The sequence below is a fragment of the Thalia democratica genome, chromosome 6 (assembly GCF_965202585.1).
Source record: "Thalia democratica chromosome 6, ktThaDemo2.hap1.1, whole genome shotgun sequence".
Taxonomy (NCBI): Eukaryota; Metazoa; Chordata; class Thaliacea; order Salpida; family Salpidae; genus Thalia; species Thalia democratica.
This window is the reverse complement of record NC_139170.1, coordinates 20,112,145-20,138,008: the sequence shown is the minus strand read 5'-3', so window position 1 is coordinate 20,138,008 and position 25,864 is coordinate 20,112,145. Positions and strand designations below refer to the sequence as shown.

At 25.4% G+C, this 25,864-nt stretch overlaps 1 protein-coding gene across 3 annotated transcripts; it reads right to left on the bottom strand.

The window, feature by feature from the left end:
• LOC145837725 (far upstream element-binding protein 3-like) lies at positions 1-25,864 on the bottom strand. 3 transcript variants are annotated; one of them, XM_082945154.1, is made up of 13 exons: positions 25,841-25,864; positions 23,687-23,755; positions 21,255-21,301; positions 19,308-19,437; positions 15,675-15,858; positions 13,486-13,590; positions 12,596-12,694; positions 11,499-11,781; positions 11,026-11,241; positions 5,546-5,818; positions 2,659-2,802; positions 2,018-2,143; positions 1-1,482 (listed from the first exon to the last, which is right to left on the bottom strand). In XM_082945154.1, the coding sequence occupies exons 2-12, from the start codon at positions 23,737-23,739 to the stop codon at positions 2,022-2,024; spliced, it is 1,656 nt and encodes a 551-aa protein (XP_082801280.1). In that variant the 5' UTR covers positions 23,740-23,755; positions 25,841-25,864; the 3' UTR covers positions 1-1,482; positions 2,018-2,021. The 3 variants fall into 3 exon arrangements, with proteins under 3 accessions (XP_082801280.1, XP_082801278.1, XP_082801279.1); XM_082945152.1 differs by having other exon boundaries at positions 11,517-11,781; XM_082945153.1 differs by having other exon boundaries at positions 1-1,112; positions 11,517-11,781.

Sequence of the window (25,864 nt, the reverse complement as noted above, 5' to 3'; positions counted from 1 at the left end):
TTGTTTGTATATTTTTTATCTAAAAGAAACGAAAAATAAACAAATTGTACATTCAAATCGTTACACAAAGATAACATTACATCACTAATCAATGCAACTTAAAACAAATATATAAACCCGAAAACAGCTTACAAACTTTATCTAAATGTGTAAAGTTACAAAAAATATCCAAAATTTGAATGGTGAAATCTATATGGTGATTTTACCAACACAAAAAAAGAACTGCTTGTGATTGTAAATTAAAACTGGTTACAAAGTTATTTCCACAACTCGTAAAACTTGCATCATAAAAATACGAAGACACGAAAAAGATATAAAAAATTAAAATAAACCTCTAGTGTCGACTCTACTTTTATTTCAAACGCAAACATTACTGTTAAAACCGCTATGTTTGCTCACAAAGACACAGAATTGTCAAAAAGCGATACTTAGTCAATGGTGAAATGAAGAAATTATAAAAAAGGTTTAAGAGTTTAACACAAAGATGAAAGTCAATGGCGATTTTAGACATAAGTTTAAATTGCGGCGCATTACGAAGCAAACTAAGTTTTTTTAGTGCGATACACATTACGATATTTGAATACATATGTGTGGTTAAAAAATTTGTTAAATGTTCACTCATGCTTAAAATTTTAGGGCGAAAAAAACTTTAAAACTATTAGAACAGGAAAAGTTTCAAAACTACGCATACGAAGTAAATTTGTATATCATGTGAATAAAAAAAAGTTTAAAGTTTACATTAAAACATACTTTAAAAAAACGAAAAAATTAATTGGTTTACACTTTAAGCAATGATTGTACATTGTCACACTTTTAAGGGTTTGTAAAACTAAACAAAATACTACAAGTTATCAAGATAAAAAGCAAAAAACACTGTGAGAACTGAAAGTATCAAAAAACCTGAATTGCCTAACGTGGTGCGCTATAATAGTCATCAAATTAAAATCATCTAGGGGTGACAAAAAACGGCGGTTTAAACAAAAACTTTTTCAATCACAAGCAGTTCTCTTTTGGTGTTGGCGTTGTAAAAAACTAGCAGACTTCAATGTACTTAAAACGAATAGAAATGAAAAAAAGAGTCACTATCACCACCGCCGACGGAACAGAGTGTCCTGTGAAAAATAGTTTACGAAAACTCGAGCATTTAATTAAATATTACGTAAGTAAATATATTTAACAGAAAAAACGACAGAAATCACATTTAATAATTACACGTATAAACAACTTACACGTACTAATATTTATCTTTAACAACGACGTTTGGTCAAAAAGAATAGCGAACTTTTTAAGCACAAGCGCAAATTGAAATGAGCTTGAACTCAGCAAACATTAAATAAAACTAGGTAGAGTAAATAAGTTAGACAAGTTAGTAAATTGTCCTGTTATAATGTACACTACAAGAAATTATTTACACGCGTGCAAAGAAAACGAGTTCTTTTCCGCTGCTTAGTCCAATGAAAAAATCAGCTGCAGCTGTGATTTCTGTTTTAAAAAGAAAATATTTAAAATACTTTAAGCAGAATTTAAATGGGTATAGCAGCATTTTCGTATTTATTATTTTCTGTGCTTGCATAAATCTTAAAGCAAATTACCAAGTTGGAAACATGATAAAAATAATATATATTACTAATTTAAAATTTTAAATATAGAAAATTGTAAAAGTAGATATCTTGGTAAATTAACTCTATTTATTTTATATTAACCAATATACATACTTAAAACATCATCTATTTACGAGTAATAGTGTATAAAAAGATAAAATAGAATCTTATATAATAAAGTAGCGCCTGAAGTCACAAACAGCTGAATCTGCTTAAAACACAAGCATTACATGTTACGGCAATCGCAATATTTATTGTAAATGCAACATCTTTAATGTGCAACTTTTAAGACTTAAAAAAGGCTAGTATTTTTTTCTAACAAGCTCATTTGATATGGAGTTTTCTTCTAATTAAGTACAAGTAAAAACTATCTCGAAACTAAATATATCATGTTATCACTTGATGTAAAAACTAACAAATTTATGTTTGTCCGGAGGCTTGCTGTTGAGCGGCTTGAGCGTATTGTTGCTGCTGTACTGCGTACAACTGACGATAATATTCGGCCCATTGCGCGCTGTAATCCGTTGCACCTCCCGCTGCACCTACATATACAGTTGGTCAAGCATGAAGCTACAAGTTACTTCTGATTTGGTAAAACATCATGTTTATTGCATTTGATATTAGATATTTCTTGTCTAGTTAATTTGTAGACATTAGTATTAATGAAATTGTAGACAAAATTATCAAACAAGAGCAAATCATAAAAAAAATTTAAACTCTTAGTAGTACTCAAAAATTTGTATTTTACATGAACTATGATTTTTCTTGCTAATATCTACACTTTTTTCAAAACATTATTTAAAAGTTAATACTAATTTTTCTAATATAATTTGTTAGTTTAGGGAGAACAATTAAAAATGTTTAAGAATACTTTATTTCTTAATATTGATTTACATATAATTTTTTTTTAGTATACAGTGAGTTTTATAGATTAAGTTCAAAAACTCCTGATGTATTTAATTTGTAACCTATAATATACCTCAGTTAAACACATTTCAAGTATTAAAAAGATATAACTTTTTTTAATTAAGTTTTAACAAAATTTCATGCATCAAACCAGGGGCTTGAGGCTGTGCAGCTTGTTGAAGCGAGGCTGGGGTTATTTGCGCTGCGCTTGCGCCACCTACCGGCGCTCCCATGTTCTTTAAATATTCACTCCACTCCTTACTGTAGTCCGGCTGACCCGCCGCCATCCCTGCGCCTGCAAGTTGAATGTGGCATATTTTATTTTACAAGACTTGCAACTTAATAAAAATATTTCTTTAATTTTCAAAAATTTTGTAAAAACAATAAGGTTTTCGTATCTTATCATGTTTTATATAACTTTGTCGACTACATCATGACTACTTTAAAAATTTCATATCAATATTCAAAACTGTTTAATATTTCAAATCAGCTTTTGAAAAAGAACCAGAGATAAGATTCGAAAACCTTTAAATTTTTACAAAAATTTTAAAAACTAAAAAAATATTTTTGTTAAGTTGCAAGTGGTATTTAAATACAACAAAATTCCTTCCGACAATAGTATTAAAATATTTTCTTTTTTTCAAATACTCTACTTTCAGGTTGGCTAATTTCTAAGTTTTCTCCAGGCTTTTCAGAATTTCTTCAAGAATTTTGAAAGTACATCTTTATTTTAAAGGTTTTTAGTAGTAAATTAGTTTTAAGTTAATAAAAGTGTTTTTTGATAGATTTAAACTACTTAAACGATACAGTTTTATTATTATTTAATATTTGTTTTATTCTATTGCAACCTGTACTAAAATTTTAAATCAATTTCTTTAAAGTACTTCTCATATGATTATTCAAAAGCCTTTATGTTGATATATATCATAAATAGAACACAATCTAGTTAAAAAATTTGTTAGTTTTAATTTGTTAATTTATTATTATTATTTATCAACCTATTTATTTAAATAATACTTTAAAATTTAAAACAACTAATATAAAATACATTGGGTAAAAAACATTGCAACAGACATTTTTATTTGGATCTACTCTTATTTTGCTTTCGCTCTTAATTTTCTCTTGCTCTTAGTTTTCTCTTGATCTAAACTCTATTAAGTTACATCAGTCAGAAATAGGTTCTTGTTGACTGAATTTACATGGCATTCAAAACAATAGAGTGTAAGTAAAAAAGTAATTTCATTATCAAAGTAATAATTTATCAACTATTATTAAAAACTTGTATATACTTTTGTTAAGCCTAAAAATTATGACATTTACAGTTTTTATCGGGAACGGGTCAAAAATGCACGAAGAAACTTTTGCACGAAGGTACATTTTTGCAAGAAATTTAAAAAATTTAAAAAAAAATATTAAAAAAGAACAAGAAAAAAAACTAAAAGATAAGTTTAAAAAAATAAGTAACCGACCGAGGGTAAGGGGTAACAGTGATAGTAACAATAAAAAAGAATAAATAACTAATAAAAGTTATTATTAATAAAAAAATCATGAAAAAAAAAAAGATAACAAATTAAGAATTTATAAAAATAATCAAAAATCTAAATTAGTAAAAAGATTTTAAAAAAAAAATTATCCCGCGCAAAAGTCTCTTCGTGCAAAAGTGTCCATTCGTACATATTTGACTCCTACCTGTTTTTATTTTATCGAAATTGTTGAAAAACTTTTTTTTGTTATTCTAAGTTTTTTCATAATTTTTGTACAAAATTCCAGGTTTTTTCAAAATTTCCCAAATTCAAGGTTTTTCCAGGTTTTTTTGCCTTAATTGTCAAATTCCAGGTTTTTTAAGGTTTCCAGGTTTTTTGGCCACTCTGCTACTTTTTACGTATAAGAAAAAATATTAAAAGCATGTTTAAAATACTAAGCATAGAGCTGTTTGTTATTGTAATCTTTTTTTTTGAATAAATTAATTATTTCTAAAAACAAATATCATGTCAGAAAAGAAGCAATCCGTTTTAATACTACTTATACAGAATAAATCTTATAAATGACATTAAATTATAATTTTGTATAGTATATGAAAGAAGAAAATTTAAAGTTATTTGAAAATTTTTATCTAAAAATTTTAAGTTGTGTTTTTACATAAAATACATTTTTACTTTCTAAAAAACTAATTTAGCAAACTGGAGTTTCGCTCAAAATCTCGTCAGTGCATTAAACAAAATTATGAAAAAAACATGTATAAGTAATAAAAAGTAAATAGTTAATTGAGCGATTAGTTAAAATTTGGAACAAAGCAAAAGTAGAGTTATATAAGTATAAATATCTAATTGCTCTCATACAACCAATCCTATAAAATAATTCATGAAAAACAGAATTGGAAATTAAACTTTGAAGATAAAAATGTAAGCATAGTTTACTGCGTTTCATGTTTGACTTTTTTAAATAAAAGAACACTTGTTTTCAGGTTTCAATGATTTGTATATTAATTGATTTGTATTTGGCTGTATAAATTATGTATCTAAATTATCAAATTCAAAACTGTAATCAAGTTAAGCACTTTATTTTTTGCTAACCTATTTTGAATAAACTCTCTGTAAAAAACTTACTACAATTAACAGGGTTTAATTTTACATGAAAACCTGGAATTTGACAATTTAGGCAATAAAACCCTGGAATTTGAACAAAAATCACTAAAAAACCTAGAATTTTAACAGTTTTCAAATGTTCAGTGTAGTAAATTTGGATTTGACTCAAAAATCTATCATAAAAAAAAATTGTCATCATCAAAAACTTTTTTTTGTAAAAAAACATACTTAAAGTAGCTGAACAGTATCTTTTCAATGTTTTTATACTATTTAACACAGTTTCTTACCTTAAACTTAACTATAAACTAAAAATAGACCCAAAAATGTGTGATTTTAAAAACCTGGAAGAAATTTGGAAAACCTGGAAAAAACGAGTGGCAACTATTAATTAAAGAAAAACATTTAAAAAAGCTTTTGCAAAAGAACAAAGTATATTTAAAACAACATCATTACCATTTTGTGGCGGAGTGGTAACAGTTGAAGGAGGTGTCCACTGCTGAAACTGATTCCATTGGCTTTGTGCAAACTGTCCCTGCAACGGTTGAGGGTTGCTCATGGGCGGTCTTCTCATTTGTTGCCCCGGAAACTGGGTTTGCATACCAAACTGGGGCTGGTAACCACTCAAGCTCTGGTTGTTTCTGATATTACCGCTCATGTTTCCGCCTGGTCCAGAGTCAACTTTTTCCTGAATGAGCTGTCGGCACAACTTGATTTGATCAGGAGTGCCTGAAATAAACTATGTGAAAAACCGAAAATATAATAAATCCTACTCAAACCTAACGATTTAACTCAAATTGAACTTCTTATAAAAAAAAGCTGCAACAAAATTATTTGTATTTTGTAAAAAAAAGTTTACGTTTGATATCGCTCATTAGACAGGTTCCCACTAAAATTTCAAAAAAAAATTGTAGGGAAATCCATAAGTTATAGCAAATTTATAGGGAAATTATCAAATAAATTTTGTTTGATAGATAGTGTTAGTAACCAACTATATTAAGCTACTGTTCATACTCTTCTTTAACTTAATTTTAATATCAATTTATATGTTAATATTAATATACTTTTTGAATCAAAGTTATTAAGTTAACATTTATTTAGGATAGAGTTTGATGTTTCACAATCTTTATGTCTATTTTATATGGGTAGCTGTCAAATTTAAACAAGCGTACCAAATTGCACGAAGATACTTTTGCACGAGGGGATAAAATTGCACGAAGACACTTTTGCACGGGTTAAACTTTTTTTTTTATAGTTTAGTTTTTTTTTTACTATCACTGTTACCCATAACCCTTACTCTCGGTCAGAAAGTTTTTTTTTTGTTGTTTTTTTTTATTGTTTACTATCACTGTTACCCCTAACCCTCGGTCAGTAACTTTTTTGTTTCTTGTTTTTTATTAAATTATCTTTTAGTATTTCTTTTTCTGTTTCTTTTTTTACTCTCAAAATGCAACTTTAAACTTAAATGCAAATTTACAAAAATGCAACTCGTGGAAAATTGACCTTTGGTGCAAAATCGTCTTCGTGCAATTTTGTTCCCTCGTGCAATTTTGTGCCCTCATGCAAATTTGGCTTCGTGCAATTAGTCCCTTCGTGCAATTTGAACCCGTTCTCACTTATATAGCTTATAGCATATAATCAAAACTTTATTCTAAAGACAGTATTAAACTACGTGTAGGAGTCACTTCTAGTAGATCAATATAACAGTTAAGATATGAGAGGCATTTTTAATAGTTTTTAACACGCCTAGTTTATTTTATGTACAGGGTTGCCACTCGTTTTTCAAAAAAGCTCAGGTTTTACAAATTTCTTCCAGGTTTTCTAAATTTCTTCAAGGTTTTTCAGACTTTCTTCCAGGTTTTTGAAGCACATCTTTTTTTGATTATTTTTAGTAGTAAGTTATTATTTAGATACAAAAAACTGCTGTTCAAAAGATATAAATTACTTAAGAGTTACTGTAACTATCAGGGTTCGTGCGCGAAATTTTTTTCATTTAGCCTGACTGAAACCAATTTAGCCTGACATTTTTTCAAAGTAAAGAAAATCCCCTTTATAAGTCATTTTTGGTATTGGGGGTTTTGATTAGTACTATTATAGTCTCCGACTTCAACCAGCTTTATCTCAAAAATATTTTGAGCTTTAAAAGTCTGCAAAAAGCAACTCATAGCTTAGTTACAACTCAATAAAATAAGACTAAATTGTGAAAAAGGTGATTGACCCCCTATGCCCTTAATATAACAAATTCAGTGATAAGTTTTAAAATAAGTGTTATATCTAATCTGTTACTGGTGTAAAATTTTAATATATATTACTAAACACAATTGTTCAATTTAATTAAGCACTAAGTAAAAACATTATAACCAGAAGATTTATAATAAAACGACTTGCATTGTTGTGTTTTATTAAAATTTAAAATGAAACCCTTACAGAAGTATTAAAGTAAGTAAAAAATGTTTATTATAGTATTTTGACTAATACTTAAAATTGATAAATAATTATAAATCCTAAACTCTAAATAAATAAAGTGATAGTTGATATCATATCAGATTTAAAAAGCTCACACTTAAATTAAAAAAACCTTTAATAATCTTGTATTATTAATTATTTGTTCTTGTATGGAAAAATGAATTGCACCTAAAATTTGTACTTCAACAAAAATTAGTACTTACATCTTAAAGCTAAGTTTTAGTGTTGTGAATATCTCTAATAACTTAAAACAAACAGTAAAATAGATGAATAAACTGCTAAGAGTTTTAATCCAAAAAGTATTTGGTATAAAGCCTTTAAATTGGAAATTAAAACAGTCCAACCAACTAAGCTCTGAAAAACATAGCTGATGTAAACAAACTCAAACAAACAGCTAAGTTGTTGAAATAAACTGTAATGTTTAAACTGTATTTTTTTATGAATTTTCATAATTATGACGTATATAATCTACTCAAAACAAAATAATAAAGATTCTAAATTTTTTTTAGAGATTCAACAAAAGGTTTTAAGCATTTATTTTTACAAATACGGACTGATTTTGTTTTTAATAACTAAATCTTTATTTAGAAATAAAAACACATTTCAATTTGATCATAAAAATATTTCTCAATTTTTTTTAATCAGAGATTTTCAAGCATTTGAACTGAGAAAAACTGAGATTCTCAAATTTTTAAATAAAAAAACTGATTTAGCCTGACTAAGACTGATTTAGCCTGACGCGCACGAACCCTGAACTATTGAAATTTACTTTATTATTTTGGAACCTGTACTAAATTCTTCTTAGATGGTTGTTTAAAAGCCGTTATGTTGGTTTAATACAAATAGCTAAAAGTCTACTGAAATTTTTTCTTAGTTTGAACGTGTTATCTTTCATTAATTCTTCTTAAACTATTTTATTAAATGTTTATTTATATTTTAAAAGTTGCAATAATTGGTTAAAATATTATAGTTTTTAAACAAGAACTAAGTCCTACTGTTTAATTTCTCATTACATTAATATTTTGTTCAAGTTGAATGATTTTATATTAATCATTTTAAACTAAATAAAACAGCAAGTGAAACTGCTATTTCATTAATATATACATAGATTGCAACTAATTTAAATAATACTTATCAAACTTAATAAAACTTTTTTTTTTGAAATTGCCTGAAGTATATTTAAGGGCATAGGGGGGTCCACCTTGATTTTTACAAGTTGATCTTATTTTATAGAGTTTTATCTGAGCTATCAGACATTTTTAACCGCTTGAAAAAATTCAAAGTATTTTTTGAGATATGAGCGGTCAAAGTCGGTGACCTTAATAGGTTCCTAATATGAGGCGCAAATTAAAAACGCGAAAAAAGACGATTTCACTAAAAATCTATCTCCTCCTTCATTTTTTAAGCAATTTTCTTCAAATTTTCACAGAAAGTGTATTATTAAATTTTAAAAAGATTGAATGAAGGGATTTTTTAATTTTGAAAAATTAAATTCTTATTAAAAAAACCACCTATTTTTTTGCTTTTTTTATCTAAAATTTTTATTTTTAAATATTTTAGAAACTCCAACATTCAAAGTCTTTTAAATTATAAAAGGAACATTTCCTGAAAGTTAGAGTTCTTTAGCTCAAAATGTGAAAGATAATTTTTTAGTAATTTTTTTAAATTTCCGAGAAAATTTACTCCGAGAAAATTGGCCCCGAAAAATTTGCGTTCCATACGTTTGTATCGGAAACTTTTTATAAAAATTACAATATCTGAAAAGTTAAATAACATTTTTTAATTCTATAAAAAAGGGCTTGTAGTTTATACTTCATGCTTACATATAAGATCCAATGTTATTTTTAGTAAAAAAAATGTCGGATCCCCCCTATGCCCTTAATATTATCTTGTGCTAAAATAGAAGAATGACAACATACAAAATGTGCATTGTTTAGTTTACTATACTTTTTGTTAAAAAAATTTGAAGAGGTATGTGTTCACTTCATATTGTTCTCTAAAAATTTGTAACATTTTGTTACAACTACAAAGCAATGTTTTTATTTCTTTCCTAATGACTTCCACTCACTAACAATATCAACATAAAGTTAATGTTAAAACATTATTGTTTCCATAACAACTAAGTTAGCTAAAACTACAGATTAATTAATAAGTCATAAAAACTGTAAGTACTTCAATTTTATCATTTACATAAAAATTAACAAAAGTGCAAACTTAAAAAATTCCATGTTTTTTTGCCTAAATTGTCAAACTCCAGGTTTTTCCAGGTAAAGTGGCAACCCTGTATATAGCAAATTAAAAAACTGAAAACACTTTAGTTTCTTATTTCTAAATAATAATATAGTAGATAAGTACACTAAAAAGTATTGAAAATAAAAAAAGTTAAATAATAATTTGACAACTACAACATTCTTTTGATTATGCACCACCTCATACAACCTTAAACTTAAATATAAATTTAATTAAAAACTACTTGAATTTTAACAAAACCTAAACTAGTCTAGGTTTTTCGATATTTTAAGCTAGCCTGAGTTAATCAGAAGGTGTGGCAACCCTGTAAAAAATTGTAATTTTATTAAAATAAACTTATCATTAACAGATGACACAACAGTATTATTATAAAACTGTTGTGTTTTTAGAGGAATAAGCTTGTTACGCCACTAAAATATTTTCATGAAAAAATGTACTTGTCTGCTCATAAAATCGTAAAAAAGGATGGAATACTTAAGTAGTTTTCCTCTGAAAAGAAGTGCATATAACTCTAAAATAAAATTTAATTTATACAGGGTTGCCACTCGCTTTTTAAGACCTTTTTCCAGGTTTTCCAAATTTCTTCCAGGTTTTTAAAAGTACACATTTTTGGGTTTATTTTTAATTTTAGGTTAATTTCTATATAAGAAACTGTATTAAATAGTATAAAACTATTGAAAAGATACTGTGAAGTTACTTCAATTGAGTTATTTAATAAAACAACTTTTTGATGATGACAAAAAAATCTTGTTTATATGAGAGATTTTTGTGTCAAATCGAAATTTTACTACTGATAATGTTAAAATTATTAAAAATTCCAGGTTTTTCCAGGTTTTATGATCAAATTTCCAGGTTTTTCCATATTTTTTTTTAAATTTCTCAAATCCCAGGTTTCTCAAGGTTATTTTTGCCTAAATTGTCAAATTCCAGGTTTTTCAAGGTTTTTCCAGATTTCCAGGTTAAGTGGCAACCCTGTTTATAAAACCAATAAAAAATACTGGTTATATTATCACAAAAATTTTAATTACCAAGCAAAAAACGTAATTTCTAGGGATTAACACGTATTTTTTTATTTTTCCAGGGACTTCTAAGAACTTTTTCAAATATTGCAAATTTCTAGGGATTTATAGGGAAGTGGGAACCCTGATTAGAGATTAAAACTTATACAATGTTTTGATTAGTTGGAAACACAAGTTCATAAAACTGCTTGAGAATAAAACCTTTGATAGTAAATTGCTTGTAGTTGGGGTCGTTTCCAGCAGGAGGGTTCTTAACTATTTCAGCGTGAGCACCAGATTGGGCATTTATTTGCTTGATGGTTTCTCCTCCTTTTCCAATAACCAAACCAGCTCTATTGGCAGGAACCAAATGATCCTCAATTATGTGATTTCCCATCATTCCTCGCATGTTTGGCCCTTCCCAATGTCCAAAATTAGCTAGATAAATAAATCATAAAAAAATAGTAAAGGAACACTTTTAATACAATTATGATATTTTATATTTGTTAACAAAAATATAATTCTAATTAAATTAAACTGCAACAAAAATATTTAAAAATACTTTTTCAATACTTTAGTCAAAAACAAATTTTAAAACCAAACAACAAAAAACATCAATAACGAAAGTATGAATTAAAAACTTTAAACAAACTTGTTTTTATTAACAATAAAGAAGTTGTAATTTTAATAAAAACGATATAATTCAAACTCACTGTTGTTACCACCAGTAATACCATCTCTTTCTTGCACATTTGAGATTATTTCCTGGATTTTCCTGATTGCATGTTCAACACCCTCCTTTGATCCGCTGACAGTGCAGATTCGATCAGGCATCATCGGTTCTTCAGGTTTGAACTGAATTCTGGTTCCTGTCTGATCCTGTATCTGATTAATCATATCGCCTCCTTTGCCAATGACTACTCCAACCGCTGCTTTTGGTACTGGCACTGTCGTTTTGGAAGTGTCATCGCCAAAGTTCTGCAGTTATAAAATCTTATTATGTTTAGGTTGACTCATAATCAAAATACTTGCAGTATAGCTATCGATCTTATAACTTAAAAAAACCTAAGACACTTAAATATTGACACATAAAGTTTAAACTCAATACAAGTTTGTAGTAAAACAAACAACAAGTTTGTAGTTTACCTTGCAAAAGCAATTATTTTATTTGGAGATTATTTCTACAAACACCTTCTTCACAACTACTAAATCTTAAAAAATCCATAGTTTGAAAAATATATAAATAATGTTAATTTAAAAAATAAAAGTAGAAGTAACTATTTTTTTCTTTGAAAATTAGATAGTAATGTTCAAAACAACTTATAAAGTATTTAGTATCTAAAAAGGAGTAATTATATTAAAATATCTAAATATAAGCAAAAACTTAATTTTTCTAAACAGTTCTACATTATTTAAAATTTACTAAGAATATCATTAACATATTCAAATACGCAGTCTTCGAATGCCTTTAAAAAAATTAAAAACCTGGACTTTTAAAACGAAATGACCAATTTTTAACTTCATTGACTAAATAATAACAATTAAAACAATAAAAAACTAGTGAATTTATAAAAAAATAATTATTTATAAAAATTAGATTAACTTTTTATATGGAATCTATGCGAAACTAAACTTTTTGAAGCATTAAAAACAGTTTAAATTTTATTTTATTCAAATATTGAATGTAAAAAAAGTTTCTAGATATAAAAAACAAAGTGTTTGCGTAAATTACCTTTTTAAATAAATTAACTAAAAAAATGTATAAAAAACTAAAGTTTAATGCAAAACTTACATCGATTCCGTTCATTCCATCAGAACGACCTTCTAATTTCTGTTGAGCTATTTGAGCATCGCGTTGAGCCATCATTTGGTTTACTGCGTTCACTGCGTTCTAAAATAAATGTTCATTAAGTATTAACAAAAATTATAATAAAAGTAAATTCGGAGATTTGAATAAGCTCCCTATAGATGAAAAAAAAAATATTAATTCTTTATAAGTATATAAGCAAAAATATATACTGAGCAGTTTTAAAACAATTAAAATCAAACTTTCTCAATGAATCTTTATTTGATTATAAACAATTGTTAGGAGAAAATTTTATAATTCTCTTAAATTTAAAAAAAAATTTGAAAAGTTTTTGATTGTATCGATTTTTAAAACTTTTATTCATAAACTTACATTTTTACTTATTTAAAAGTTATTACATTCATTAAAATTATAACCATGCGAAGAATGTTTTTTGAAAACTTAAGGTTGTTAGCTTTAAAACTATAATATATAAATTTTTAGTTAAATTTTGAAAAGTAGGAAAAAAATGAGTCATGAAAAGTTTTCCTTCTGCATTTTTATATTGAAAATTTTTACTAAAACTGAAAGTATATCGCAACTAAAGATAACTCTTTGAAAATCATCTTATAAATTATAATTTAAGCTTTAAAAATGAAAAATCTAAGTTTGTGTAAAAAAACATTCGACTCCTAATGGCTTTAATTAATTTTACTAGTTGAAACTTATTATTTGTCATATATACTTAAAACAATGTAAAATACAAACATTAAGACTAAGTAACTATAAAACCTATAGGTAATCGTCTTATCAAATAAAACTAATTTAACATTAAACCTAAGGAATTATAATAAGCAAAAAATTTATACTAAACATTTTTATAAATAAAAACGAACTTCAACATTTCCTGGGACACCTGAAATTCTTAAAGGCTTGGGTTGGCCAAGATTTTCAGTTGAATCTTGAATAAGAAGCATTTTTACTTGTAAAGACTGTTGCAACTGTAAAGAAGTCAGAATTAGTTCAAACTTATTTTTTAAAAGATTAATTTTATGAGTTTGCATAGCAATCTATTTCGTAAATAAAAACTCATTTACTTTTAATAACAAGTACACAACTTATTTAAAGATATCCAAATACTCAAAAACTATTTTTATTATAAGACATAATAATATACATCTTCAATGTGAAAATTTATTTTCATTGTAATTTTGTATCAATGTTTAAAGGTCTATTTTTCTCAAAAACACTGTGAGGAATAACTCTTTATTTTAATTCGTTTAGATTAGTTTATCAAATTATGTACGTTCTGTAAGGATAATGCACCACGATACAATAAGCCACATAACTTACACCTAACTCGTTTATGGCAAAAATGTTTAAAAATCATTTAGAGGAAATTGAAATAAATGACAAATTTTCTAACACAGATTAATTTCAAAAAATATTCAAAAGAATTCTAACATAGCTAAATTCGAAAATAAAATTAAACAAGAAATCTTAACAGGGTTGCCACACAAAACTTTGTAACTTTAGTCTGACTTTTACGTTCCTCTTAGGTATGCGTTTAAATTACGCATTTCCAGTAAAATAAGCATTTTAAGTACGCATATTTTGGTAAGTTTGTATTTTAAGTACACATATTTTGACAAGTACGCATTTTTGTTCGCACTTCTTATTCAGTACACATTTTTGAACCAAAATAAAAACTTTCTGTCAGTATTCTTTTTTATTTAGACTAGTAATACTTAGCTACAAACTTTCTATTGAGTAGCTGCTGTGTTCAGAATGTGTACTTCAGCGAAAGATAACTGTAATAATAAGTTATTGGAATGTAAAAACAAATGTTATAAACTTAATTATGAAAAAAATTGCACTGAACTAGGTATACTTACTTTTTTCTCACTGCTTAACTTTTTGCAAATCTCTAAGTGTCACAAATGTCAAGTAAACTACTAGCAAAGAATTTTTAATTAAAATACTCAACTAAATTATAATTAATTCTGCAAAACGAAAAACGGTATTAAAATTTAAAAATTTGTAATTAACTCCGTTAAAACTTAAAAAAAAATATATCATGATGTATGTATCCTAAAAAAACTAGCACTGTTACTTATCTGTTGTATCTTACACAAAAAACGAAAATAAAGAAAACAACATATATTATGAAACAGTAACTATTACTTATAAACAGGCGTAAGGCTCTTTTTAAAATATATAAACTTTAAACTAATGTACTATTTGTAAAATAATGATGCATAAAAATAAAACTCTATATTTGGAACAGTTTAGAGTGTAAATGCCCTAAAAAACAATTTAAACAGTTTCAACTGTAAACTAATAACTGTAAAAAACATAATGTTTTAAAAGAAAATCAAGCTAGAAACTAAAAATCTAGGTAAACATTGGTTGAAGAACGTGAAAAACCTCAATTATTTTAATATCTTTTTCACTGTAGAAAGCAAACTAATCTCTTAAAAAGCTAGCAATTTTGCGTTTTGCCTTCTCGCGCTGTTAGTTCAAGTCTTGTAGCTCTCGTTTTCTAACATCTTCCTTCTTAATTACTTGTTATTCTTTCAAGCTTTCTTGTTTTCTTTTTTTGCAAAATAGACTTTTGTATATATTAAAATTTCACTATGGGAGTGTCCTTGCCAAAGATCATCAACACTAAAAATATTAGAAACAACAACTACTTGTTCAAATAGGGTAATAGTTTAACATGTTTCTAGAAGAATTTTGCATTTTTAGTCTGACTTTATAAAGGTTTTTTATTTAATTTTACCATTTGAAGGCTTTGGAATTTAATTATTTTGTAAGTTTTGCAAATTTATTCAGACTTTAGAGGATTTTTTGTTATACTTTTAGAATTTTAAGGCTTTAAAAATTAATGAATTTTGTAAATTAGAACTGACAAATTCTGACATTTTGTCCTAAAAATACTGACTTTTTGCAGTTTTAATCATTTTGACCCAAAAAACTGACTTAGCCTGATCCATGGAAACCCTGTCTTAATCGAAAAGCTATGAGAGCACACACAATATAGTTTTAAAATTCCTAGCTAATTAGGAATAAATCAAAATTTAACCATTTTAATAGTTTCACCGCCTTTTCCAATAATAAGTCCACACTTGTCAGCTGGAATTTGCATTTCTACATTTTTCTCATTAGGTCCATCTCCCATTGCTCCTATTCCATTTCCGACGGTACCAGGAATTTCACCTCCTGCTTTTGACCGGGAAATAATTTCATGAAGCATGTTTCTGCAGACTCTGCAAAGTAATTAAATATTGACTCTTAAAATTTAGAAGCATTTCATTTGAAATGAAACAAATTTATATGCTTTATAAATGAATTTTCTTTTTTTTTTTGTATAAAGCTAATGGGTAGTCATGAGAAAGTATTAACTGTGTGTTATGTTAACAAATTTATATTAATTAGCAATTAGTATTTTTTTTATTGATGATCAAAAAAGTAATAAAATTTACATTATGATTGTAGTTGTTTATCAAAAAATCAAAGTTCTCAACTTCAGTGAATGAGATTAAATATAAACATAAGTAAATATGAATAGCTTATAAGTAGAAGATAAAATAATTATCATAGAATTAATGTTCATACTTGATCATATTTCGCATTAAAAAATTTACTTTTACACCTCTTGTATAGAAAAAAAAAGTTGTGAATATTGCGAACACGTCCAAAAGTTAAATTACTTTATTTTTAACTATAAAATTTTAGGATGTCTTTGTCAAGGCCATATCTCGAGCCATGCTTTTGTTCTAAGTGATTAGACATAAAATAAGTTTGTTTCATCCCAACTAAATCAGTTACCAAAAAAGTTAAAAAGCTTAAAAAAATTAAAAACAATGATTAAACAAAAACTAAACATTTTCTGTTCTTAAAAATTTATAATTTAAAAAGATGTACACCTCTTGGAATAATTCTACAAGACCTATTTTCTTCTTCATTTTTAAACCAATCTTATTTAAGTTTTTACATTCAGTTTTACATTACTAACATTTAAATCATTTGAATGTAGGATTTTTTTATTTTGAAAAGATTAATTTTTGAACAAAAAAATCTTTTTCTATATTCATTTTTAATATTTTTATGTTATAATATTTTTTAAATTCTTATATTTAAATTTTTTTAACCTGTATAAGGAATGTTTTCTGAAAATTTGAAGTTTCTAGCTAAAAAGTTTAAGATAATGTATTTTAATTTAACTTTAAAATTTCTGAGAAAAATTACAATAAAAAGTTAGTAGTCTACACATTTCTATTGGAAATTTTTAATAATATATACGTGATTTAAAATTTAAATATTTTTTATAATGTAAAAAACTGGCTTGTAGATTTAATTTAAAACTTTCACATAGAAGTTAATTTTAAACTTAGTTAATAAAAATGTATTACTTCCACTATTCCTATAAAAAAAAACAGCTGCAAAGTTAAGAATTCAACTAATAATTTGCATAAAGACTACGAAGAAGTGACAAAATGTAACTGTGCAACGTAAAAAATAACTAAAAATAAATGGACTCAATTTCATTTGAGTTCTAACATAAAACAAGCATGAGTTTCTCAAAAATCTTTAAATTGGCAAGAATTAGAAAAAAATAAACTAGCAAAAGTATGAGGCAACCTTGTTTAATGACATGGGTGGGGGCAATTAAAAGTCTTCTTTGAAAATTATACCTTTTTTTACATAATTAATTTAGCTACCAGTTACTTATTACCGCTTGTTAAGGCCATAGGGGGGTGAGCCATGTTTTTTACAAGTTGATCTTATTTCATAGAGTTTTTACTAAGCTTCAAGTTGCCTTTTACCATTTCAAAAAATTCAAACTTGTTTTTGAGATATGACAGGTCAAAGTCGGGCCGCATAATAGGTTCCTTATGAGGAGGGAAAACTAAAACAGCGAAAAAAGACTATTATGCTTAAAATCTATCTCATCCTACATTTTTCAAGAAATCTTCTTCAAACTTTCACAGTCTAACCTTTATACAATAATAAAAAAATTTGAATAAAAACTCCTTTACAAAATTTTTTTTTTTAATTTTATGATAGTTTTTTTTTACTTTTTTATTTATTAAAATTCATAAGTATTGTTTTTTTTAAGTGAGCAACATTTCCTAAAAATCTGAAGAAGATTGCTTGAAAAATGAAGGAGATAGATTTTAAGTTATTTTTTAAATTTCTAAGAAAATTGATCTCTAAAAATTTGCAGTTCATACGTTTGTATTGGAAAGTTTTTACAAAAAATAAATTATTTCATAAATTATTTGAAATTTTAGAATTTTATAAAAACTGGCTTGTAGTTTATAGCTAAAGTTTTCAAATAAAAGCCAAAGTTATTTTTTGCCTTTTACCCTATGACCTTATATTCAAAGTTTATTATTAATGCAATAAAAAAATCTGATATTGCAAAAAATTTGGTGAACAATCAGAGTTGTGCTGAAAATTTTAATTTGGAGAGATTTTTGATAATTAAAAGTTGTTACAGCGTGTTTTACTTAGTCAAAATAGAAGCTCTATGTATTTTAATTAGAAAATCTACCCTTAGTAGGAAAAAAGAATTTGACTATAGTTTTGCTTTATTTGCTTAATGCTCTTTTTGGTGTTTATATATTTGTATTTATTTAGCTCTAATAATTAGTATTTTGACCAGTTTTGTGTAATTGACTTTGAATGTAATTAATATGTTTATGATGATTACTACTGTTACTATACAGTTAAATTTATCTTTTATTAATTGCTATGTATCCACTGATGAAAATAGCGTGAAACATATCTGGATTTTTGCACTGAGTATCTTTTGTATATTGTTTAGAACTCAAAGTAACTTTAAGATATAAGTTATTAAAGTTAGAGAGTTCAATAGGTTTTCAATGAGAGGCACAAACTAAAGAGACAAAAAAAAAGACTATTTCACTAAAGTTATATATCTTCCTTTCTTCCTTCTTTAAGTTTTAAAGCTATTGTTTTAAAACTTTGTCAAAATAATCTTAAATAAATTATTAGCAACTTGTAAAAAACATACGTTTGATTTTTTTCATAAAAAATTAAATAAAAAATTATTTTCAAGTTTTGGTCATAACATTTTTATGTTTTTTTTTTCAAATATCTGCTTTCTGCAATTTGATTGTAATATTAAAAAGTACAATTCCTAAAAAATTTAAGTGAATTGCTTTAAAATCAAGGAGAAAATAGATTTTAGTGATTTTTTAATCTAAGAAATTAACCTTCAAATTTTTTTTATTCCGTATGGTTGTTTCAGACTTTTTTACAAAACTGGATATATATAATTTTTTTTTTGTTCTTTAAAAAGTATTTTATAGTATATACTTTAAGCTTTCAAATAAAGGTCAATTTTAATTTCTGTAAAAAATAAAAAATAGTTTTGACTTTTAAATATAATGTAAATTTTATTCACTATCAACTACTTTTTTTAGCTAGACTTTTAAGCTAAATTTATAAAAACTTTAACAATTTTGTGATACTAACAGCAACAAGCATTAGCTTAATGATAAATAAATAATACTGTTTAAGTTATAGTTTAAAATTTGAATAATGACTATGAGTATGAATTTTATTATTTGTTTTTTTTAATTAAAAGACAATTACAAAAATCAAAATAAATCTACAAACTTTAATTTATTGTTAGTTAAAGGCTTAAGTTTTAATCACAATATGAAAATATACATATTTTATTTACTCTATTTGTTCTTGAGTTCCAGAGAGAGTGCATGGTCTTTCTTTTGTTCCTGGAATGCTCTGAGTAATTTGAATGCGACAACCTGTTTCCCTTTGCATTCTCATTATGTTTTCACCTCCCCGACCAATAACTAAAAAAATTATAATATTGATTTACAGTATGACATAAAAATTTAGCTAAAGAGCCTAAATACTTTTTTTACTTAAAGAACTAAATTTCATTCCATTTTTTGTTGCTTAAGTAATAAAAAATTACCTAAAAGCAGCAGACTTCTAGCTGATAGAAAAATCAATGTTTATAAAACTACATACTTTATTTTGTAGAAAAACAGTATACTAACTGAATAAAATTAAATAAACAAGTAATAATCATTAAAAATAACAGTTATACAAATTATAAATAAATACAAACAATTAAAACAACTAAAAAATACTTAAGCATTTATAGAAATGCTACTCTGCGGTGAAGATATAAAAGACTTAAATAAAGAAGTTGCTACAGAAATTAAATTATAACCTGAATACTTGAATATTTCCGATTAAGCTTTGCAAAAAACTAACAATGAAAAAGATGAATTTTTTTGAACTTTTGCTGAATATAATATAGTTTAAAAAAAAATATTTTATCAAAACTACACATTTAATTTACACAAAAAAATAATAATTTGTATCCATAATATAATTTGATGAAAAAATAATAAAAACATAAAAAAATCAGACTTGAATAGATACCACAACTGAAAGGATTCATTTCTGCAAAAAGTCAAATGCAAAAAACCTGAGTATATGAGAAAAAAAAAATTATTAAATTTAAGTCCAAAACTGAAAAAATTAGAAGTAGTCAAGCTTTGAATAGTTTAAAAAACTATAATATTAAAAAGTTCTATAATAATAGTCTTTATGCATCGAAAAATCATTACATATTAAAAAAAGAAAGCAATTAATTAATTTATGTTGATTTCATAGTTATCAAATCAGAATTATCCCGAGTTTTGCAAAAAAGCTTCAAAAAATCCTGAGTGACCCTGATTGTTAAAACAATCAGAAAAATTTTAATTTATTCTAAATAAGTGGGAACCTCTTAGTTCTTAAATAGTTTTAAACTTAAAAACATCAAACATTAGAAATTGTATGTCTTGACCTTAAAATAAAACCCTTAAATAAACTAGTTTTTTACCCCAAAGGAATAAACTTGAGTTCTAATAAAAACCTATCGAAAATCAAACTACATAATCAAAACTACTGGCCTAAGCTAAAAATGTCCTATACTATATAAAAATTTCAAACTATCCTTGTAAGACTACCAGGGGAGTAAAGTCCACTCTTTGAGTCAAAAAAAAAACTATTCTAAATGACTTGATCTGTCCTAAGTCCCTGAGCTTTTTTAAATCCTTTAAAGATATCTTAAATAATCTTTTTTTTTATTAAATAAACTTTTCAAAATCAATAACAATCAAGTTTTTGAACAAAATTGGTAATAAAATATCAAAATATTAAAACTAGAAGAACTAAATCTCATTCAAGATCTAGAAAAAACAACTCTACTGAGAAAAAAGCTTAAAACTATCCCGAGTTTTCTATTCAAAAATAGAACTGGTCTGAGTCATCTTAGGTTTTTTTTTTTTTTCATTCTGAGTGTGTGGCAATCCTATGTTACCTTAAACTAGTTTTAAAATAAATAAATAAAAATTCTTGTATATAATATATAACTTGTAACTAATATGTTTTTTGGAGTTTATTTTTTAATTAAATGGATTTTTGCCAAATTTTAAAATTCAAAGTTACATTGCCCCCTGTTTATAATATTTTTTTTGTTTTTTTGACATTAATTTTTTTTGTTTTACAAAGACCAAGACGAATAAAAACTTGTAGAAAAAAATACAATTAACTCAATTTATTAAAACAGTTTAATAATTTTATTATCTATTATATATAAAGTTTGACTCACTTAATCCAACTAAATCATCTGGAAGCCTCATAGTATCACTTATTGTACTGTTGAAAAATTCAAGCTACTAATTCATGAAGTAATGAATACTAATTTTACTTCTTAAATTAAGAAAATAATTTTTTTAAATGATAACAAGTATTATACAAGTATTATGGTTACTGTTAGAATACTTATTTTATAAAACTTGTAGCTGGATTACTTTGATATTAAAATTAGAAAACAAAAATTAAAATTCTTAAACAATTACTTAACTGTTATCTAAAAGTTAGTTGAAAATAAAATTTATAACAAAACCTCAATACCATATTAATATCTACAATAAACATATATTAAAAAAAAATTGTGTTTGAAATAAAACAATTAAGTGTTTAGAGCAAAATTGAAAATAAAATCACAAGCTATACTTTTATTAGTTTCTAATTTAACATTATTATTTTCAAGTTTTTTAAAATATTTAAACTTGTTTCAAATTATTTTTTAATGCAAATTCCTTTTTTTTAATTCAAAAAATATGTATACATACTTTAATTATACTTAACATAAACTAATTAATCAGTGTTTTAGAATATTTGTAGCATAGAACTGTGTTAAAATTTATAAAAATCATAATTTGGCAAAAAAAAATGGTTGCCACTTTTTGAGGCAAAACAGCCAGTCTACTAGGAAACCAAAAACTAACTGAGTTGGCCAGAGTTTAAAAGGATAAAAACATAAGCTAAACTCTGAAAAAAATTACTGTTGAAAAAGCATAAATATTTATACACACCAAAACTAATAACAAAGGACTTAAAAAAACCACTGAAAAAAATCAAATACAAAAAAACTAGCAAGAGTTTTGCAAAGAGTTTATACTAGTCTGTCATTTTTAAAGACTTCTTATCAGAGGACAGTTAAAGGACAGTTCTGATTTTAAATCAGAACATTATCTGAGAAAAGTTACTGCACATAGTGGGCTGGCAAACAACCTCTGACTATTTTAGTGACTAAAACTAAACCAAGGATTTAATTTAAATTTTTAGAGCTGGGCTTCTTCTTTTAAAAACTGGGTTTGCTTCTATTCAGCTTTAAGTACATTAAAAATTATGTAAGCTTAAATGTATCAAACTTCTAAAACGTTGAAGTTAATAAACAAGTCAAAAAAAAACTATGTCAAAATTCAGGCCTACAGCAACTGCTAAAAAATACATTTAAAGCATTTATACAAATACATTTTTTAAGTTTTTTTTTTCAGTTTAAATTTAACTTTTAAAAGTCAAAATTTTTTGAATATTTAACAAGAAGAGTATAATATTTCTCATTTAAAAAAACTACTATTGTTTCAAAAGATCATTGGTGTAAATAGTTTTAGGCAATAAAGGGTATTTTTAAGAGATAATATCTCAATTGCCTACCACTAATTTTTTTTTTATGTTTTAGCAAATGTGGTAAGGATTCTACAAACAAACTTACAAAAAAATTTATCAATAAGCATATAACTCAATTTATAGGTTTTTACAAGCAATATTTTAATGTCTTTTTTTTTTGAAATAACATCAATTTTTTAATTAACAAAAAACTTAAAATTTTAATTTTAAATAATTTTATACTACTTTTAAGCAAAGTTGTAAAAAAAATTAATTATAAATAAGTGTTACAGTTATTTTTCTGTAACTTTCTGCAAGCAAATTTTTGAATGAAGAATTTAGAGTGGGTTTTACACCGTGAAAGGCAAAAGTTTGTTGGACTTAAACTTAAATAACTTCTTAAATAATCAAAGCAGAAAAGTAACAAAACCAATTTTGAACAAAGAAATGAAGTCCTATCTAACTATATTTAACACTTAGTTGAGTTTTCTATTCAGCAAAATTATTTTTACAGTCTATGGCCGCTTGAACCCCCTTTTTAGTCAAATTTGCTGCACATACAATTATGAAAGTTTGTATACATATTACTGAAGACCTTTATGTTATATTATTTACTTTTTAAGAAAAGTCCATCCAGTAAATGGGATGTCATAACAAAAAATGGAGTTTTAAAAATTAAGGCAAATACTTTTTTATGAATCAACTTGAAATTAAATAATATAAGGTTATGGTCTCCATTAATATGTATACAGGTTAGGCAGTAACTTTAAGAATATTTAGGTTGTTGATCAGAACTGTCTTCCTACTATCTTCAAATAAGAAGCCTATGAGTTTTTAAAAAGGCTCAAACTAGCCTTAGTTATACTGAGTAGGCTGAGTGTGTGGCAACCCTGATAAGAAATAAACATTAGATTCAATATAAGTATTTTAAAAAACTCTTGCTTTGTTCTACTAACTTTTTTCCTTAGGATCTTTAATCACTAACACTCTAACTATTTAAAGATCATATATAGTTGTAGTAATAACTTTATTTTGACTTTTTTAAAAATAAATATTAAGTTAAAAAACCTAATTTAATTTACTCACCCACTTCCTTGCATGTTTGTAGCAGTGTCTGCTGGTTGCTCTGCTGCAAACATCTTTTCAAATAGCTCTCTGTTTATAGGTTTTTAATTTATGTATATACACATTTTTTTTAAATTTCAAAAGTATTCAAACCCATGTATAAGTAATACTTCTTTGAAAAATTATTTTTAATCATGTAAAAGTTTAACAAACTGTATTTAAAATACAACTTAAATATAAAAACACTAATGACTGAGTTTATTTAAAGGAATGACAATATTTTATTTTAAATAAAGTTTTATAATTAAGTACATTTAGTTTTATTTTAAAAAAATTACTATGTTAAAAAGTGTCAAATTCTTAAATTTAGTTATAGGCATAGGGGGAGGGGGGTAAAACACTTTTTTAGAAATTTGATCTTATTTTATATAGTTTTTACTAAGCTACAAGATGCTTTTTAGAGATTTAAAAGTTCAAAATAATTTTTGAGATATAGCCGGTCAAAAAGTCAGAGGCAACAAACGGATCCTTATGGGAGGTGCAAACTAAAACAGCAAATAACTAAAAATCACTAATAATTTATCCCCTCCTACGTTTTAGAGATAAGTAACTCAAATTTTCAGGAAATGTTCCTTGCAATATTTAGAAAATTCTGTCTGAACAAAATTTTAAAAAAATTAAAAAAATTAAGTTTTAAAACAAAATAAACAAAATTTATTTTGTTTATTTTATATGTATATTTTTTTTTTTTTTTAATTCTTTCCGACAAAAATTTGTAAATATGTCAAGGAACACTTCCTAAAATTTTAAGGTAGTTATCTCAAAAAACTTAGAAGATATTTTTTAGTGAAATAGTCTATTTTTGTTGTTTTAGTTTGCGCCACCCATAAGGAACCTATTGTTGCCTCCCACTTTGACCGGCTATATCCAAAATATTATTATGATTTTTTTAATCTATAAAAAGCATCTTGTAGCTTAGTAAAAACCATATAAAATAAGATCAAATTTTAAAAGTGTTTTACGCCTCCCCCCTATGCCCTTAATATTTATTTACTATATGTGTCACCACTGGGTTTCAATTCTGTTACTTTAACCCAAAGAGTTGTCAATCATGTCATTAGGGCCCCTACACCATTAGATCATTTCAAAAAACTAAATGATGTTAAAATACTACACAATAATTTAATGAGTTAGGATGTCTAAATAAAAAGTTCAGGAAAAACTGAATTTAAGGAAGTAGTGTGTAAATAGACTGTTCAGTCATTGAATAAACATTGTTTAATTTTAATATTAGGACACTAGTAGTTAACCTTTTTTTACAAGAAAAATATTTCAACTAGTTTAAGCAAATAAACATTGCATAATAAAGAATTCTGGTAATTACCTAGGATGATGTTGCACCAATATCAAACTGAAAATATATTATATTTGACATCTTTTTAACTGTAGTTATATGCTAACAATCAATATTTAAAGTCTAATATGTTTAATCTAAAAAGATACTCTATTTTAAATAAACTATATATACACATAGTAGGAATTAAATTTATTTATGATAAACTAAAAATTTTAATCGACTTTATTTTACAATATCTTAATCAACATAAAGCAATGTATTGACATAGTTGCTTTATGTTGTTAAAAAAAATATTAAATATTTGAGTTTTATTAGTTTATAACAAATAAGTATAATTTTATTAAACTATTTATAAAGTATTTATTTTAGCCAAAAAATATGGTTAAAAATGACATTGAATGTAATTTATTTTCAGCTTGATATTGGTGCAACATCATCCTAGGTAATTAACAAAATTCTTACTTAAAGAGCTAAATTACTATTAGAAAATATAATTAAAATGAATTTAAGTGTGTAAATCATTCTTTTTTTAAGTAGATTTGATATTTTTATGACTATTACAGAAGTATAGTTTTCACTACTAATATTAATAGAGAATCAAATTTTATATGAAACAAAAACCTATAATTTAAACCTATCCAAACCTTATTATATCTTATAATTTGATAACTACTTAACTTAGTTCTTAAAAGTATATTATCATACTTTGTATGTAATTTATAACATTCAAAGTAGACAAAAATATAAGTTTTGTAAGACATAAAACAATCAAAAATTGATTGTAAATAAAATACCATTTTAACAAAATTAAATTTCACCTTGTTTATTGAAATGTTAGTAAT